Genomic DNA, 19,922 nt, shown 5'->3' on the forward strand with positions numbered 1-19,922 from the left:
CAACTTTTTTGAGTCTTAAGCTTGTTTTAGGGTCACTTTACATACGTTAATGTTCCAGTTAGTACCTAAAGAACATTTATGCCAAGTTTTATCAAGATCTATCAAACGGTTTTGATTTCTATGCGGGACATACATAAATACATGCTCCTTACTTTCTGCTTTATAGTATGGATCTGCATCATTATAAAAAATGTGCGTGGGTTTGGGTTAATAAATGTAGAACTGCACCTATTTCTTTTACATCTTCGCCATATGCTGACTTTACATTGTATAAATTGAGACGGCTGGAAAGGCATCTGGAGAATGCATTGCATAGAACATAATACATGAAGATGTCAAGTAGCATACGTGGAAAGATAAATCAAAATGTAGAATTGAATGCTTTAACTAAAACTTACTTTTTCTGTAGTCTGGGCTCCAACTGCATCGTGGATGTCCCAGGTTGCTGTGGCACCAACAAAGAAACAGCGCCACTGTTAGCTCCGTCTGCTATAGAAGGCCCGTCTCTAGCTGTACTAGGTCCACTGGCTACGACAGATCTGCGACCACTGATGACAGGAACTGGAAGGTTCCCAAACGGCGATTCCTCCGCAGGATGGGGCCCATATGGAGTAAGGGCACCACCCGGCCTATTTATAACGCTGTACTTTTTTCTTCTCGTCTGCATTCTAAGAACGTCACTCACTCTTCAAATAAACAAATTTTTTGTGAGATTGTAGGCGGAGCCGAGGGTGGAGCTTATTGGACAGACGTACAATATTCCAGAATCATTGTTGCCTAATTGTCTATATCTAACCTGTCATTCGGCTTATCAGTGGAGAGACTATAAAAGCCTGGTCTCAACCGAGTCCCATAGATACTATGCACTGTAACAATGGAAACACTCGACCGCTTGCCAGATAGCATTCAGTTTCACTCGTTCCTTTCTGATCACCATAACTAAGCTATTAATCTGCCAAAAAATTAGCAACTCAGTTCTGCCAGTGGGTCCAACACTCGTGTGTGTTTCTAGACAAACTTTGGAAGACTTAAGGAGTTGCTCGGGTCCCCAGAGAAAAACATGACGGCCAGGCTTCTCTTTAATAAACACCAGAGTTCATCGTGCACTGGAGAAGAGAAAAACAAAACAAATAATGCAGTGTAAACATTAATGATAATATCTTTATCAAAGAGTCGGCCGGGGTATTGATCTGGAGCGTAACTTGTAAATGAAGTAGAGAAAAACATTGGTACACACGTTCTCTCCTTCGCCCTTAACATAGAGATGAAAATACAAAGTCCATGAGTCTTTTACGTTTTTACTCTTCGTGTTAAAGGGAGTAAATAGAGTGTTGTTTACAAGAATGATCCCAGGGGTGGGTGCAAGTGCCCTGCAATGTGGGTGCTACCCAACCTGGCTTAAACTAGGCAACAAAAAATTAGAGGGGTGGGGGAGACAAAACCACATGAAAAATAAGAGAATAAATAAAATGTTCTTAATAAAGATAAGATAAGGAAAATGCCCTAATTAAAAATAGGAATGATTTTTTTTTCGCAATAAATCACACGGATAGACTATCTCTAGTGTGCAAGGTTGTGTGAATGTGTGTGAGCAAATGCTATGTGTGTGTGTGTGGTTGGAAAAGAATGTGTGTAAGTCTGGGGGAATGGGCGTGGGCCTGCGTTTAGTTAAATGGATGTGAATATGCCATCCTGTTTGAGAGACATTGCGTGTTTACAAGTATTTAATTAAAGCTTTAAATGTATTCTTCCTCTCAGGTTTATTAATGTATTAACTAATTAATTTTAATGTAGATATCTAAGCTATAATCGTACATTTGACAGGCTTCGTTGCCACTTCTTGAGCTCTGAATATATATTTTTCTTCTGCTTCTTAATCTTCTTCTTCTAGCCAGCTTTATTGCTGCTGAACTATGAGCTCTTTTTAGCGGCCCCCGAAAGGGGAAAAAACGCTATTAGTTTTGTGCGAAATGTCTGTCCGTCTGTCCCGTTTAGATCTCGTAAACTAGAAAAGATATTGAAAATCCGACTTCAGAATATTTTAGACCATTCAAAGTTCTGATGCAACGGCTACTTTTTTTTTCCTGAAAGCGAAAATTCTAATTTTTAAAATCAATTATGCAAGCAGTTTTTTAAAGAGAAAAAGCTAATTAGTATGCATTATATGTTAGACCTAATTTAAAACAAATAGTAATCTTATAAACTTCAATTTCGTAAATATACATTTTTATATATAAATATTTTTATATTTTTTTTTTTGAGGATTGGAATATGAGATTGAGCCTTTTCAAAACAATTACCTTATTTATTCCGAACCGAGGGTCCCGGGTTCAACCTGGTGAAGACTGGGGTTTTCAACTTCCGAGTCTACCCATCTCTAATGGGTACCTGACATTAGTTGGGGAAAAGTAAAGGCGGTTGGTCGTTGTGCTGGCTACATGACACCCTCGTTAACCGTAGGCCACAAAAACAGATGAACTTTACATCATCTGCCCTATAGACCACAAACTAATTAGGCCAGGTTCACATCTAACTTTACATTCACTTTCACCTATCCTTTGATCTGCGGGACGGTTGGGGCACTTCACAAGATCTGTTAACCTTCTTTCTCCATTCTTATCTCTCATTTGTCTTTGATATAATTTCATTCGGATGTTCTTTCTGAAAATATTGAAGCCTACCTGGGTGGACCACTGGTCGTGCGGTTTGCGCGCTGGACTGTCGTTCGGATTTATCGACGGTCGAAGGTTCAAACCCTGCCTGCTCCCATCCCCGTCGTCCTGCGGGAGGTTTGGACTAGGAAGTAAACTATCTTCAACTCTGAAGGATTATCCGAATTATGTAAAACATTTTACTTCGGGGGCCGATTTTGAGTTTGTGTTTCCATACAAACTGTCTTTTGTAACCTTGTTTTTTTTTTGGCAGACTGTACCAAGGAAAAAAAGTGTATTGTTTTCTTCAGTTGTTCAGCACTGCCTTGCAGGGTATTGGTTATGTTGGGCTGTAGTGGAAGTAGGGTCTGCCTAAGGTGGATTAGGAAGGGGCATTTAAAGAGGATATAGTTTACGGTTTCAAAGGGGTGGGCGCAGTGTCTACAAAGAGGGAGTTGTGTGGAATTTATTTTGTTCAGATGGTAATTTAACAGACGTGTGTGTCCTGTTCGTAGTTGGAAAATTGAAGATTGTTCTTTGCGGGGGGGAGGGGGAAGTTAATACAGTCCGTTTGTTAGGCATGGTAATTTCTTTTTACATGGCTCTGCCTGTGTTTTTTCTGATGCCCATTGGTTTGAGTCACACCTCTTTGTGATTGTTGAGAATATATTTTAACGAAAGAAAAATATAATTGACTGATTCGGTCGTTATACCAAAATTAGTAAGAACTACGATACCCATCTATATAGTAAAAAATCCCAGGATTATGTCACCGACTAGAAATACTCGGTTAGTCAGTTAAGGGTACTGCGATAACGTCCATTTAGTCTTTAAAACTAACGCCAGTCCCCTGAAACACTAAGGCCACCGGGAAGGATTTCTCTCAGCGGTCAGGATTGAAGAAACACTTGCCGCCCCCACAACTGCCTTTAGGTATCTGTATGGAGGATATTATTTTTAAGTAACACCTAGATTTACTGTTTGCAAAGCATTCAATGGAAATGTCAGTAGTGGCGCCATTGGAAATATCAATGCTAGATAGAAAGAATGGAATGGTAGCCTACAGGCAAATAAAAAGTCTATCCAAGAGAACAAGTACCAGGGATTAACAAAGCTGAACTACTCTCTAGTCGGTTAGAACAACTTCTAAATATAATGTGGAATGCTGTTTATATCACGCTACTTTGCTGGATCGCTTGTAAGAGATTTGTTTTTATTGGTTGCCAATGAATTAGCGTGATAGCGGCAAATAAAAAAACAAACATTTTAAAACACAGTTTTTTGTGTCTTCATAGCTAGAAAGTATGGTGCGATATCTGGGCGGAAATCAACCCAAGGCAGTATTCAGTTTACCTGTACAACGAAAATCGCGATTCTCATAATAATTAACTGCCTGTCACTAGTTTTCAAATGGATAAAAATAACAGGAATGTAGATTTACTATAAAAAAAAAAAGGTGACGCAAGCAGTTTGCGATAGGCCTACATATGGGCGCCCCTGGGCCTACACAAAGTGATGGGCCGCTCTTTTATCTCAGTCTTTATCAAACAGTTTTTATTATGCATGAAAAACACAATTTGTTCCTTAGGCAGTTGGTCATTGAGCTGGTCAAACTAAAATATAATAGTGTGTGTATGTATATATATATATATATATATATATATATATATATATATATATATATATATATATATGTGTGTGTGTGTGTGTGTGTGTGTGTGTGCGCGCGCGTGTGTGTATAATAAAAATATGAAAGTGACTGAGAATGCCAAATGCCAACCCTCCAGCTCCTTTTTAAAATTCCCTTCACTTCCACTGAGAGACTCAACCTTCAACCTCCACCTACCCTCAACATTACAAAACTGACTCGACGCCGGCAATGTAGACTTTGAAACAACTGCTAGATCTTATAGAACAAACGAGTCGGTTAGTAAATCAATCATCACCACTTCCTGTGCACGGAGAAACTAATGTGCTTTAGACCTAGGGCATGCTGTCGCCATGTGAAGCACCACTTCAAACTCTCCATTGATTGAATGTCTAGACTCTTCTATTGCCCCTACTTCTACCACAGAAAAGCCCATCAAGAAATCGTTTGTGCACACCCACCTACCAACACTTGAAAGCGCATGTTTAGTCAGAGATAGCATAGGTGGCTATACATAGCTTACAACTGTTCAGAGATACGGTTTACAAATTATAGAGCAATAGCCTCGTTCTATCTTTTGTCTTCTTTGGCTATCTCTTCCATCCCCCCACCCCCACTGGTTTTTTTTTCTTATTACTTGACACGTGACATTGTGTGTTTCAGTAAGAGTTACAACCAAATTAATCTTTTACCCAAGCTATTAATTTTAATCTTTAAGTTTTGCGGAATCTGATATGATCTGTGACAAGTCCTGAAAATATGGACAATTGCATCATAATAAATATAGAAAAAAAATTTTTTTTTATACTAACAGTTTACTTTTTGAAAATTGTTTTTTGCACAAAGAATCTCTCTTCTGAGTGTGATTGCTTCTTGCTCTAGAATCTAGATCAAACTGGTTCAACTTCACCTCAAGTAATAATAATAAGGGATGCGTGGTGGCTAAAGCGCTTGGCTTCCGAACCGGGGTCCAGGGTTCTAATCCTGGTGAAGACTGGGATTTTTAATTTCGGGATATTTGGGGTGCCTCTGAGTCTAACCCAGCTTTAATGGGTACCTGACATTAGGTGGGGAAAAGTAAAGGCGGTTGGTCGTTGTGCTGGCCACTTGACACCCTCGTTAACCGTAGGCCACAGAAACAGATGACTTTTACACCATTTGCCCCATAGACCACAAGGTCTGAAAGGGGAAATTTACTTTTTTTTTTAAATTAATAAGATCAGTACAACATTAGTTGCTTGAAGTGATTCTGGTAAAGAATAATATTAACTGAAATATAGTTGTCTAGACAAGCACTTAAGAAAAATAAAATTGAATTTAACCTTTTTAAGTTAAACTAAAGTAGGCCTACCCAAACCTCATATGTAGAAAGTATACTGTAAATATGGAGGGGTGAGGATAAAAGTAAACTTGATTATATCTGCCTGTCATGGGCGTAGCCAGGGGGGGGGTTTTGGGGTTCAAACCCCCCCCCCCCCCGAAATGAAACCCCCCCCCGGGGGGGGGGGATTGGAATTTAGTGAATGATGTTTTGCTTTGATTTTGTTTATTTTAGGTGAGATTTTAATACTAAACCATCAATTGCCCCAGCACAACCAATGGGGTTTTGAGTTTAAAACCCCTTACCAGGGGGTTTTGAGTTTAAAACCCCCTACCAAGGGGGTTCGAGTTTAAAAACCTCTACCAGGGGTTTTGTGTTTAAAACCCCCTACTAGGGGTTTTGAGTTTTAAACCCCCTACTTGGGGTTTTTGCCGTTAACCCCCCCCCCCCTCTTCTATAAAACAAAACAAAACAAAAATGCAAACGAAAATCCCTTAATTCCAAAAGCACAGTTAAGGGAGATTTTGATTTTAAAACCCCCTCCAAAATTTACGATAAACCCCCCTCTTCAATATAAAAAAAAGTTAATTACGCACTCAAAATGTTATGAGCGTAGCTAAATGGGTTTTGACTTAGTTTTTAGTTTGAAGGTAAAAATACCTCTTTAATAATAAAAACAAAGCAAATTATACACTCAAAATGTTTTGAGTGTAGTCAAATGGGTTTTGAGTTTAAACTCCCCTCCAGTGAAGTTTGAATCTAAAAAGTACCTCCTCAATATAAATAAAAGCAAATTACTCACACTAAAATCTATGAACGCAGCCAAAGTGGTTTTGAGTTTAAACCCCCCGCCAGGGGGGTTTGAGGCTAAAAAATACATCTTCAGTGTAAGAAAAAAAGCAAATTACGCACTCAAAATGCTATGAGCCTTGCCAAAAGGGGTTTTGAGTTTAAACCCCCATGCAGAGGGGTTTAATGCTAAAAATACCTCTTCAATATAAAAAAAAAAGCAAATTACACACTAAAATTATTTGAGCGTAGCCAATCCAATCGGGGGTTTTGAGTTTAAAACCCTCTACTACAGATGGCGTTTGTTTAAAACCCCTCCAGATAGTTTTGAGTTTAAGATCCCCCTACAGAGCATTTTGAGGTGGAAAACCCAAAACAGATGATTTTGACGATAAAACTTCTCTTTTCGATATAAAATCTAAAGCAAACTACAGTCACTTAATTCCAAGAGCGTATTCAAGAGTGGTTAAACATTTTATCAGTGGCAGGGCTCCCTTAATAAACTGTAGTGAATAGTCATCTGCCGAAATTGAAAAACACTAAATGTGGCTAAACAAGATGGCTAAGACAGATTTTAGGAGTCAGTTATAGAGATCGGGTTTAAATCAAGGAAATCCTATGCCGAACTGGGAGTCGACCCTTTAGTAAGATTGTGAGAAATCGACGCATGAGGTTTGCGGGACATGTTCTCCGACAAAATTAATTACGCATAAGAAGAGTTGCAATGATATCCTAGTACAAATTGACGCCACTCATTCATTGAGGTCCTCATGGCAGGTGGGAAGAGGCTTCAGACATTACCAGTGACAGATTTTTATGGAAACAGCTTGACGTCAAATGCTCCGAACGGCGCGGTAGGGTCTAAGTCAGTAAGAATAGCACATTAGGTTTTTGAAATAATACTTTTTAATAGCATGAAAATGCACTGTAGATACCTCAGAATATGCATTTTGTTGGCTTTCAATACCAGAAATAGTGCATGGCGGCGGGGCTTCGCCCCGCGCTAGCACTCCCCCAGACCCCATTGCTAGTAATGGCAGGGAATCTACAATTTTATGGAAACAGCTTGACAGCAAATGCGCCAAATGGCGCGGGAGGGTCTAAGTCAGTAAGAATAGCACATTAGGTTTTTGAAATAAAACTTTTTAATAGCAGGAAAATGCACTGTAGATACCTCAGAATATGCATTTTGTTGGCTTTCAATATCAGAAATAGTGCTTGGCGGCGGGGCTTCGCCCAGCGCTGGGGGAGCTGCTAGCACTCCCCCAGACCCCCTTGCTAGTATTGTCGGGGAATCTACATTTTTTCCACTAACTTATGGAAGAACCTATTCTAGGGCACAATAAACGTCTTCCGAAAGAATGAAGGGTCAGAATGCAATAAAGATTATGTACACACACACACACATAAATACATATAAAAAAAAATTTCGCTGGGGGGGGGGGGGGGTCGGGGGGGGGGGAAAGAAAAAAAATCCCCCCCCCAAACCCCCCCCGAAAATAAATCCTGGCTACGCCCGTGCTGCCTGTAGTATATGTTTGGGTATCTCTCGGTCTGAATACCTCAGAATAATGCATAGCATGTAAGCATGGGAAGGGGCGGAATTTTGTGCATTAACATAGTCGTGCGTTTTTTGTTTTTTTTTAATTTGGCTTTCAATTAATGTGAAACTAATGGCCTTAGAGTGATATTTAGTGCATTCCTTTTAAACAGTTCTTGTGATATGCATTCTTTCCTAACAGTTCTTGTGATATGCATTCTTAAGATCTTAAAAGTTCTAGTGATAAAGCTACTTTCAAAGTATGGTATCTCCAGTAGGCACAGCATTATTCCCCTTGAGCTTTTGACATCGACCATTTTTAGTGGTGCAATTTGGAGAAAAATTTTCTTTTTAGATATTCACTATATTTCATTGTTTTAGGAGTAGAGTCACGTTGGCAGAGGCGGCCTTAGCAGAGCGTGGGGTCCTGTGCGAGAGTCATTTGTGGGGCCATGAGCCTATATATACCGTACCACATCACGTTAACGGGCTTGTCGCCTCTAACGCTGTAGACCTTTTTTTTTTTTTTGCTACTAAACATAGTACCGTACGTAGGTACTGTACTATTGGCCTTTCACTAATTACATACTGTATTGTAGGTGTCACAGTACTCTCGTTGTTGGAAGTGCTAGAATATGTCACAGGGTTCTTGTTGAAGATTGTTGAGATGTGCTAATTCGTCGATAGTGCAAATCTGTTGTAGGTCTTTTCTTGAGATGTCAGATGCTACAAGAAGCTACTGTGTATATCTCTAGATATAAATGCTATCTTAAAGATTCAACAAACGAAGATCCTTTTAATTCAAATACAGAACTTAAATTCTACAACTAAGAAACACTATATGTACAGAGTATACAAAATAGGCTGTATGAAATAAATATATTCAGAATAATACTAGATCTAATAAAATATAAGACTTGTCACTTCAAGTTACAACTCAAAACTCAAATACGTCTTATCTCTATGAAAATTTCTCTACGACTGAACCTTCTAGATCGCGCGTTTCCTAGCCTCTTCTTAGACGCTAGTCTTTAACCAATCAAATTATTTCCTGTCAGATGTCACGCTAATGATGGACGCGTGTCAGATTACGTCATTGGAAATTTTGACACTTCACACGTGCGGCACCGGGCATAAACATGTTTAAACTAGACTTTGGTTTATTGAAATGGATACGTGACAATAGGCCTAATTGCTCTCATGAAAGATTTCGCCTTTTAAGTTTATATACGTAACTATTGATTCAGAAACATTTTGCATGAAAATTAACAATAATAATTTCTGCTAAGCTGGAGTCGCAGTGTAACTATTAATTACGGAGGAGAACCAGAGCACTTGCAATTACCAATTAAATGCTTTGCAACTGGTTCAAACTTGATCACTGCGCGTTTTCCTATTCAAATCCGATTGGATGTCGTTTATTTACGAAATAAAGATGTTAATTGGTCGCTTCCGGCTACTTGTTTTTATTGATGCCAAGGTGAACTGTTAAACAATGATAGCCACGTAGAATCGACAGGTCATAAGATGCTATCTTTACCTAAACTAAAACGTATTTAAAACCAAAAATGTCATGTTATTGCATATTAATTTGTTTCATATAAATGCCGGGAAGGCTTCCAAAATAGTGAGTAACAAGTCCTAGTTAATGAAAACTGATCTGGATTACAAAGCTGAAGGTGACAAAGAAATCTACTATGGCGGGGCCCCCCTCAGGCGCTGGGCCTGGGGCGATTATCCTACTTGCCACCCCCTAGGGCCGCTACTGCATGTTGGCATAGGTTTTGTCACCATCGTCGACCTTATTTTTCCCAAACTCGCTCAGCTATGTTCTTAGGCTTTCAAAATCTCAACCACACAACCAAAATTAATGCAGGATGGCGACATGGGAGGTTGAATGAAATCAAAGCTAACTGTTTCTCACACTAGACATACCTCAATAGGGAAGTGATTTTGATTGATTGAAGAAAATAATTTCATTGGTTAAGCCAAGTGTCAAAAGCAAGGTCAAAAAGGTCGCCATCTAGAACCTTGAGTCGGAATGTAAACTTTGTAGAGATAGGACGTATTTTAGTTTTGAGTTAGAATTTGTAGAGATCAGTCTTGTATTGTATTAAATCTAGTAGTAAATTAGAATATTTTTATTATTGAACTTTGAAACAAAGTTATTTATCTGATACAATCTTACTTCTGTACATATAGTGATTCCAAGTTTTGACTTGAATTAAAGTTCTATATTTGATTTAAAAAGGATCTTCATTTATTGAATCTCTAAGACAGTATTTAGATCTAGAGATATACATCTATAGAATCACCGGCACGTCACAGTGACTTCTTGTAATATATATATATATTACACCTTGACTGGAAAACGGAAACAAATTCTTTATCCGATGATGATCCGATCACAGACCTATATAGGCCTAATATCTTATAATTGAACATCAAAAATAAGAGTACTCTCATCCCATATTTATAATTTTGCAATTTTTAGATATATAATCAAGAAAGATCTAGGTTATCTTCTTTATAGATCTAGTAACGACACTGACCTATATTTAAAGTAAAACTTGCAACAAAAGTGTATATAAATATAGTATAAACTACTATAAATAATCATTTAATCCTTATCTTAATCAAGAGATACAGGTAATAAAAACAAATACCTGTGGATAAATCACTGCCCTAGTTACACGGAAGTGAACAGAAGACTTCTAAATCCCTGAAAGAATCAACACATCCCAAAACTTTGTGGACATTGCACTCAAAAGCAACCTGTCAGAACAGCACGTCATTTGTTTGACCAACGATCAGTCCGGAAACCAGAGAATATACTTAGGCGGTGGTTAGTTTCGTTTTCAGAAAGCAATAGAACTTTCTGATCTAACGATGTAAACAGCTAGATATACAAGGGACTTAATTTGTATTTTTAAACAAACTTGCGTCGAAAAACCTTTTGACCGTTGTTTGTACACGTTTGTCATTTGACTGCTATCGCCAAATCAAAATCCTATGTGTCAATGAGAGAGACTAAAATTAGAAAACCTTGAGGGAGTAACCGATAAAAAAAAAACACAAACCAGTACATCCACATCCACACTATGACATTAAAATAGCAGAATCTAGTTCTGAAGTTTCCTTAGGGTCGTCAAATGGAGGCATTCGTTTGCTTGCTTGCAGTTACTTGTGTGTTGCCTCTGTCACCCCGTCATGTGTGTCACGTGACGTAGAAGGAAAGTTCACGGTTACACTACATCATTAGGTATGGGCTTTCATAAATGGTATCTACAATCAATACAATGTTATTGAAAGGTCATTTACGTACCGTACCTGTATCAATAAGGGATTTCGCCTGGGTTAACAGATCGAGATTGTATTGATCTCATGCTAGGGTATTGAACACTACGTCTTACCCCACCCCCCTCTCCCTCCACCTTTTCCAGACGTTCCCTCAACACTCAGGAGAGAGGCTCCCAAATTTTACTTTTTTTTCGGAATGATCTACTTCAGTGCCGTGTGTCTGTGTTTACTGAACCCTCGTCATATTGAAAAAAAAAATACCGCCATTGATATCCCCAGTTGTGACCTGTACTCTGCTATGAAGTCAGCGCCATTTGCTAGAAGAGACCAGCTTGAGACAAAAGTGGTACGTCACGCGGTACTCAAAGTTTAACAACGACTGCACATACTTTGAAACATTTCTGTTGGTGCTTTCTACATTCAGTCTTTTAAAACGGTTATAGGGGTACGCGATGTTTTTGCGCAGCGATTTTGTCAGGATGGTCTTTTTGTCGCGAGAGGCTGTGATGATAATTTATACAAATCTTTTTTATTTCAGCTATATTATTGCAAAGCTAATATCAATTCAATCTGTCCGTCTGTCTGGTAAAAACATAAAAAAATACTTTAAAAAAAAAAACAAAGCTTATACTAAGTGTAACTGTATCAATTATTTTGGATCGGTCATGTAATTAGACCTAAATTTGTAATAGATCTAGACTAACAATAATAAATCTGTGCGATTATAAATATTTTTACCTACTGTTTTTATTTAGCGCAATGACATACATTTAGCTTTCTCCGTGCGAGATGATCCTATTGTCACAACATGCAGATGGTACGATGTGTTGTTATGCCGGGGATTTTACTTGAATTCAATAATTAACAAAAAATGACGATCTAGAATCACAATTGACGATTCTTTGATAAAACAAAACTCTGGAACTTTATTTAAATACAACGTAAGTACAGCTTATGTACAAATTACAAATCAATGAGCATGAAACATATTACAAAGGCTTTTCAAACAGAGCTCTTAGAAACGTGACTGTCTACAAGGACACTATTTTATCGACTGGCGTTACTTTCTTACACCCGCCAATTCTCTGGCGCTAACTCTTTTTAAAAAATGTCTTTGTTTAATTTCAAAACAACCAATAGATTTCAAACTCCATAATCACGTCCCTTGGGTAAATCCTGACAAGTGTCTAAATTTGAGGGGTAAATCCCGAGGCTCATGTCGAGGGCTTATATATCTTTACAAATGAAAAATGTACACACAATTCTATAATGTGATCTGTGACACCTATCATGGCGGGACCAGTTGGGTGGGGGTGGAAGGTATCTAGTGAATGTTACCGTGATCGCTTTTTAAATGCATAAAAAAAAAGTTGTACGACTTGCATTCGAACTCAGGGCACAAGCCTCCACAAAGGGAACTAATTCAACTTTTGCCACCACATCTGTCAAGTACGATTTCTTTCTCTTGTTCGATAGAAAACAAAATAATTAAATACCAAAAGTTAATTAACTATTTGGTAAAGTTTTTTTAAAAATAGATTCTAGTTTGTCAGGTACTAGAAATAATTGTGCAAAATTTCAACTTGTTCCGAGATTGGGTGTGGGAGAAATAACGTGTACAAACTTTTTACCATACAGACAGGGTTGATATAAGCTTTGCATGAAAATATCTAAAAGCATGTCCTATTTCAGAAGAAAAAAATACAGTACTTAAAAATTTAATCTCATTCTATTGATTTTCTCATGTTTAATATGTATATGTTGTTAAAAAAAATTATTTTTTTTAAGTTGGGACCCAGTTTAAGGTTTAGGCCCTTTCTTGTACTATCCAGCCACGCATCTAATGATAAGTGTGTTTTACATATACATGTTTTCTATAATATAGTCAGAAATCTAGCAGCAGCTTTCTTTGATCAAACCGAGTCGTCTAATGCCACAACATTGTAAGACTAATTTCCTTATGGTTAATAAAAATTATTATTATTATTATTATTTGCAAATTTAGGGGTGATGTAATTAGTCAAGCTGGCCATCACAGGACGTTCATCACTCCAATGTCTACAAGCTGATCAAACACTTTTTCAGACAACAAGAGTACGTTGAGAACTAGAGTACACTGAAAACAGAAGTACACTGAGAACAGGAGTACATTGAGAACAGAGGTACAATGAGAACAGAAGTACACTGAGAATAGGAGTACACTGAGAACAGGAGTACACTGAGAATAGGAGTACACTGAGAACAGAAGTACACTGAGAACAGGAGTACACTGAGAACAGAAGTACACTGAGAATAGGAGTACACTGAGAACAGAAGTACACTGAGAACAGGAGTACACTGAGAACAGAAGTACACTGAGAACAGGAGTACACTGAGAACAGAAGTACACTGAGAACAAGAGTACACTGAGAACAGAGGTACACTGAGAACATAAGTACACTGAGAACAGAAGTACACTGAGAATAGGAGTACAATGAGAACAGAGGTACACTGAGAATAGGAGTACACTGAGAACAGAAGTACACTGAGAACAGGAGTACACTGAGAACAGAAGTACACTGAGAACAGGAGTACACTGAGAACAGAAGTACACTGAGAACAGAAGTACACTGAGAACAAGAGTACACTGAGAACAAGAGTACACTGAGAACAAGAGTACACTGAGAATAGGAGTACACTGAGAACAGGAGTACACTGAGAATAGGAGTACACTGAGAACAGAAGTACACTGAGAACAGGAGTACACTGAGAACAGAAGTACACTGAGAATAGGAGTACACTGAGAACAGAAGTACACTGAGAACAAGAGTACACTGAGAACAGAGGTACACTGAGAACATAAGTACACTGAGAACAGAAGTACACTGAGAATAGGAGTACAATGAGAACATAGGTACACTGAGAACAGAAGTACACTGAGAACAGAGGTACACTGAGAACAGAGGTACACTGAGAATAGGAGTACACTGAGAACAGAGGTACAATGAGAACAGAAGTACACTGAGAACAGAAGTACACTGAGAACAGAAGTACACTGAGAACAGAGGTACAATGAGAACAGAAGTACACTGAGAACAAATTGTACATTGAGAACAGAAGTACACTGAGAACAAGAGTACATTGAGAACAGAAGTACACTGAGAACAAGAGTACATTGAGAACAGGAGTACAATAAGAACAGAAGTACACTGAGAACAAGAGTACACTGAGAACAGAGGTACACTGAGAACAGAAGTACACTGAGGATAGGAGTACAATGAGAACAGAAGTACACTGAGAACAAGAGTACATTGAGAACAGAAGTACACTGAGAACAAGAGTACACTGAGAACAGAAGTACACTGAGAATAGGAGTACAATGAGAACAGGAGTACACTGAGAACAGAAGTACACTGAGAACAAGAGTACATTGAGAACAGAAGTACACTGAGAACAAGAGTACACTGAGAACAGAAGTACACTGAGAACAAGAGTACACTGAGAACAGAAGTACACTGAGAACAGGACGACACTGAGAAAATGATTCTTAGATACAATGTTGTAGAACGAATCAATACTGCAAGAAACAGAATGACTCTCCAATTTAACAGACGTCTTGCAGCTATCTTCTAATCTTGCCAGCGTATGGAAACAAGCCAGTGATTAACTGTATATTATCAATTATGTATAGTATACTACAGTATAGTATAATTTAATAAAAAATGAGCTAGATCTAATAAAATTTTCTAGCTGGCCAGTCAATATATATATATCTAGGCCTACATGTACATGAATTTACTTTATATTTAAAAAAAATCGATATCGTCTAAAACAAAATAACTTGGCGAGTGAAAATAGTAGGCTAATTATATTTTTTTAAAAATTTAATCCAAAAGCTTGTGACTTGTTTGGGCAGAAAACCGGATATTGCCTGGGGCCAAATGGAAGAAGCTATTTACAGGGCTTCCGCTGGTCTGTATAGTGAAAGCTTATGAAAACGGTTTGCTCACTGATAACCTTGCAATGAACTATACGCTTTTCTTCGCTCTATAATACAAAGCGCCGGAACTCTGTTCTTAACCACTGAACCAAACCAGTCCAACGATAATGTAAGCTGCGCTTGTTGATATTGAGCTACTATGACAACGTTTTTGATCAAGTGGGATATATTGTAAGGTGTCTATTTTTACATTATTCTTTGTATGTATTAAAATAAGCAAAATTAAAATCAGTTGATGAAGTGAAGCACTCCCTTATGTATGTATATATATATATATATCATTACACACCGGCTAAGCCCGTTGTTTTGTTCCCAGGCTTTATATTGTTTATTCTGGCTGGGACATTCCCCCCTCTTATGTTGTTTTTTCTTATTGTTGTTTTTATGTCATTAAATAAGACACATTTTAGCAACACCCCCCCCCCCCATTATACTTTGTAGCCCGTGAATTAGTGTATCTGTTACAATGAAATTGAACGGACCACTTTCTTTTTCTTTCCTTCTCTCTCTCTCTCTCTCTCTCTTTATCTCTCTCTCTCCCTCTTTCTCTCTCTCTCCCTCTTTCTCCCTCTCTTTCTCTCTCTCTTTCTCTCTCTTTATCTCTCTTTATCTCTCTCTCTCCCTTTTTCTCTCTCTCTCCCTCTTTCTATCTCTCTCTCTCTCTCCCTCTTTCTCTCTCTCTCTCTCTCTGGAACCCACATTTTTTTTAAGGTTTTCACCCTGCGCATCGTAATTTCTCCAACATAGATATTTGACTTGATTGCGGTGTTCAGGTTCCTAATCTGTTAAAACCGCATTTTAGAAAGCACATGTCTGACACTCTTACCAGTAACAAAAAAAAAAACAACAACACAAGTGTAAGAAACTGTCAGAGTTAAAGTGTAAATTATCAATATCACACGTGTCACAAATATTACGTTAAATTTTTTTTTTACAAATGATGCTAGCAAATATTTCAAAGAGAATAGAGATTTTATTCTATTTGTTAAAGACAAAACAATGGAAACTTTACTCTTTGCGATCTCTTAATGCATTCATATGTCTCATGGAGTTCATCATGTCTCTCTGCATGATATTAAAAAACGTCTCCCAGGCTTCTTGGTGCTCAGCGCTCCACGCGACAGACGTTCGAGCTTTGATGGCTTCAATATATTTGTCACGAAGCGAGCGCTGGAACTCGTCTGTCACAATGCGGCCAGCGTGGTTGATCCCCTGGTCACGGCAAATCGTCTCGAAACTTTTCGGGTCGTTGATCCTGGCCACGCATTTGTCTACGACGCTTGTTACTTTGAGCGCGTGCTCTTTCAGTTGGACATTTGTCTCGAGGTCTACGACCTCCATGTTCTTAAACACCAAAAAGGAATCCATGGCTTCTGGGTGGGTGTTAAAAAACCGAAGGAACGTTTCCACGCCCACTTCATCAATTTGGTGTCTGACCTCAGACCACACCTGTTGGATAATACGTTTCTGGTCGTCTGTTAGTCTGGTGGGTTCCTTCTCTTTATCAGGCGACATACAACAAAACATTGTTAGTACTTTCTGTTACACCATCTCCATAGAACTGTTTTGGGGACAATACAGAACCTTAGGAAGACAAGAAAATAATCTACATCAAACTTATTAGCAAATAATTTTTTTTTTAAATTTAAGACATCCAACTATTCTGTGATCAGGGCCGGATTTATGTAATTAGAGGCCCTAGGTGAAGTGAATAGAGTGGCCCCCAAACAAAATAGAAAAAAATAAACAAAATAAGGCCCAAAAATATACACTAAATTAAAAAACCGTCCTGTATGTAGATCTAAATCAACAAAAAAGTTAAATTCATAGAGCGCCGATTGCACTAATGTGATTTATGGACGATTCATGATCACCAGACTAGATATAACGTTTCAAGTTTCAACGTTGCAGCAAAAAGGAAGAAACAATATTCTTCTAACCTAGTAGGTATATGCTATATGTAGTCTAACAAGTAGATTTAAACATTCGTGACTACACCTTAAATCATAATAGTGACTAAGAACTAGGATAGTAGAAAAACCGCAAGCTCTATCAAACCTTTGTATCGTATTTCCCCCAGAAAGGCCGCACAGTCTATGTGTAAAGCATAAATAGAAATATCTCACAAATTCCGTATTTTTAAAGCGGGTCTTTCCTAATCAAGTCAAAAGTACCTTGATAGTTAAAATGTAGTCCTTTTATTGAAGTAAAAAAATAATAATAAGGGGCACTCCGACCATAATAAACAATTATAAAACCTGGGAGCAAATCGACGGCGGTAGCTGATGTGTACTGCTAGTCAATTTTAAACTCGATAATAAAACAGAAAAAAAAATAAATGTGGTTATTATGGTTAGTTTACTGTTGAGAGGAGGCGCGGTGGCGGAGCGGTAAAGAACTTGGCTTTCGAACCGGAGTCCCAGGTTCGAATTCTGGTAAGACTGTGGTTCTTATTTTCGGTATCTTTGGGCTGCTCTGAGTCCACCCAGCTCTAATTGGTACCTGACTTTAGTTGGGGGAAAGGCCTAAAGGCGGTTGGACGTTGTGCTGGTCACATGATACACTTTACATCATCTGCCCCTACTTTTTTTTACTGTTGAGACAAACAAGCACTTTTATTTATTTGTATAATAAGTTGATTCTGAATGCCTTTAATTTGAAAAACAAAATAACTATTGAATTGCCAGGAGGGGCTATAAGAATATAAATTAATAATATGTAAGCCTACATTAATTTTTTAGACTTTGATTTGATTAGATTATATCTTATATCGAGCCAGATAACAAAAGGCAAATAAGCCTACTTTGTGAAGTAAATATAAGATCTAGGTAAAGCTAAATTCTCCATTTAGGGTACCAGATCTTTAATATTCTAAAAATTAATGGGATTTGTTTTTAATTAAAACACTGATCTTATTTTATGAAATACAGACGTTACTTCAAAAAAGAAGATGATTAAGTCCGACGCGTGTTCCTATGTCAATATACTCATGCATTTTAATCAATGACTCAAATTCTGCCTAATCATTGGGTTTCCCCTGGCTGACTCAGGCAACCTATTCCATGCTCTAATGGCACTAGGAAAGAAGGAGCATTTATACAATTTTCCTAGCAAGGAATGTGCCTTCATCTTTGTGTCTTTCTGAGTATTTTATTAGGTTTTGTTTTTTGTATTTTAACATTAATGTTTCATGTTTATGAATAGATCTAATTGCAACTTTTCTTTTAAGTCTCCTATCCTGAAGAGTTGCTAGACTTAGTCATTTTCCTCTAATCAAATGTTATCAATCTCACTGCTCTATTTAGTGTTCGCTCTAGTTTCTAAATGTTTTGGGGTCCTAAACAGAGGATGCATATTCGATTATTGGCCTAAACAAGGTTTAATAAAATCTTAGCTTTATGTTTGATGAACGTTGCCACCATAGCTCTAATATTTACCTTTAAACTTGTCTTTTGTCAGACACCAGAAATAGATTTAGTCTCTAAGCTAACAGAGCAAACTAATTGATCAGAAAAAATAATATAAATTATAGCGGTTTTTTCCTTTCCTTTCATTCTTTGCACTTCCGCGTTCAGGGCAAGTATCAGAGAATAGATGAATGAAGACAGCTTGATGCGAAAACTTGAAGACAATATTTCATTTGAAAGTAAGGCGAAAGTGAAGTGAACACGTTTTACTACATCTAGATCTAGATATCAGAAGTGTACTCTATTCACAAGTTATAATAGAACAAATCTTCGATAACAAACGAATATTCACATTTGACTAGAGCAGGGGTGGGCAACCTATTTGTATCGCGGGCCGCATTAAAAAAAGTTTGGAAATGGCGGGCCGCATATATATAGCCTATATATATATATATATATATATATATATATATATCTTAGAAAGATACACTAGCTAAGTGTGTAGAATGTCTTTCAACTCATATTTACACTGTATTATAGTCACGTTTCTTTCTTTTTTTTTTCCGAAACACTTCACGTTGAAAAATTACAATAAAGAATTAGCCATTTGTGGAAACCAATTTTACGATTTTTTAAATTTGCTATTGTCTTTTTATATCACAATAACCCCACAAATATACAGTTGTACTTAATGTGCATTATTTTACTTTTTACACTCGTGCATAATGTTCCGGAACTGTGAAACTAGCTTACTAGTTGTTACCATTGTGACTGCTGTCAAATTACAGTCCGTCAACATTGACCAGAGATTATACTTGTTTAGTTTCCACAAAAAAAATGTTTGCTCACTGAATGAGACAATAATATATGTTCCGGAAGTTAAATGTCTTGACGAGTGAAACCTGCCCTTGTGGAGCATCACCAGAGAATGCTGACCATGTCCTCCAATGATGCATACTAAATCAAGAGACCCGAGCAAGACTCTCCAAAGACTATTCGGAGAACTGCCTGATCTGGAAACCACTGCGCGGATCATCTCAGATATAGAATTACTGATCTGAACCCTCCGACATGTAAAATGAGAAAAGAGAAGAAGAGGAACAGATGTATGTGTACTCAAATAGTGTGAACAGCAGCAAAGGTTTTTTTATTTTGAAAATACAGCTTCTGGCACCCATAAGACTCCCGTGGAAGTACTGACTGGGGCTTCTCTTTGCTTGGAGCAGCATGTCCTTTGGAGATGAATCAGCTTCTGCGATAAATGGTGAACTGATGGTATTGAAAACT

The 19,922-nt window shown here is 37.8% G+C and overlaps 2 protein-coding genes across 3 annotated transcripts in view; both read right to left on the minus strand.

Annotated features, from left to right (window-relative positions):
- LOC106067545 (uncharacterized) overlaps positions 1–11,187 on the minus strand; it is a 37,520-nt gene extending 26,333 nt beyond the window's left edge. Inside the window, exons 1-2 of one of the 2 annotated variants that reach the window (XM_056010689.1) lie at positions 11,030–11,187; positions 399–1,106 (exon numbers count right to left, since the gene is read on the minus strand). In XM_056010689.1, coding sequence (XP_055866664.1) covers positions 399–667 — 269 coding nt within the window. In that variant the 5' untranslated portion in view covers positions 668–1,106; positions 11,030–11,187. Of the gene's footprint in view, positions 1–398; positions 1,107–10,615 lie in introns of both variants that reach the window. The other variant, XM_056010680.1, reaches the window with a different exon arrangement.
- A 4,994-nt stretch (positions 11,188–16,181) lies between these two features.
- LOC106067557 (myoglobin-like) lies at positions 16,182–18,820 on the minus strand. The gene is made up of 2 exons (XM_056033863.1): positions 18,666–18,820; positions 16,182–16,812 (listed from the first exon to the last, which is right to left on the minus strand). The coding sequence occupies exon 2, from the start codon at positions 16,753–16,755 to the stop codon at positions 16,237–16,239; it is 519 nt and encodes a 172-aa protein (XP_055889838.1). The 5' UTR covers positions 16,756–16,812; positions 18,666–18,820; the 3' UTR covers positions 16,182–16,236.
- Positions 18,821–19,922: the final 1,102 nt, after the last annotated feature.

This window comes from Biomphalaria glabrata, chromosome 1 (genome assembly GCF_947242115.1).
Source record: "Biomphalaria glabrata chromosome 1, xgBioGlab47.1, whole genome shotgun sequence".
NCBI classification, from domain to species: domain Eukaryota; kingdom Metazoa; phylum Mollusca; class Gastropoda; family Planorbidae; genus Biomphalaria; species Biomphalaria glabrata.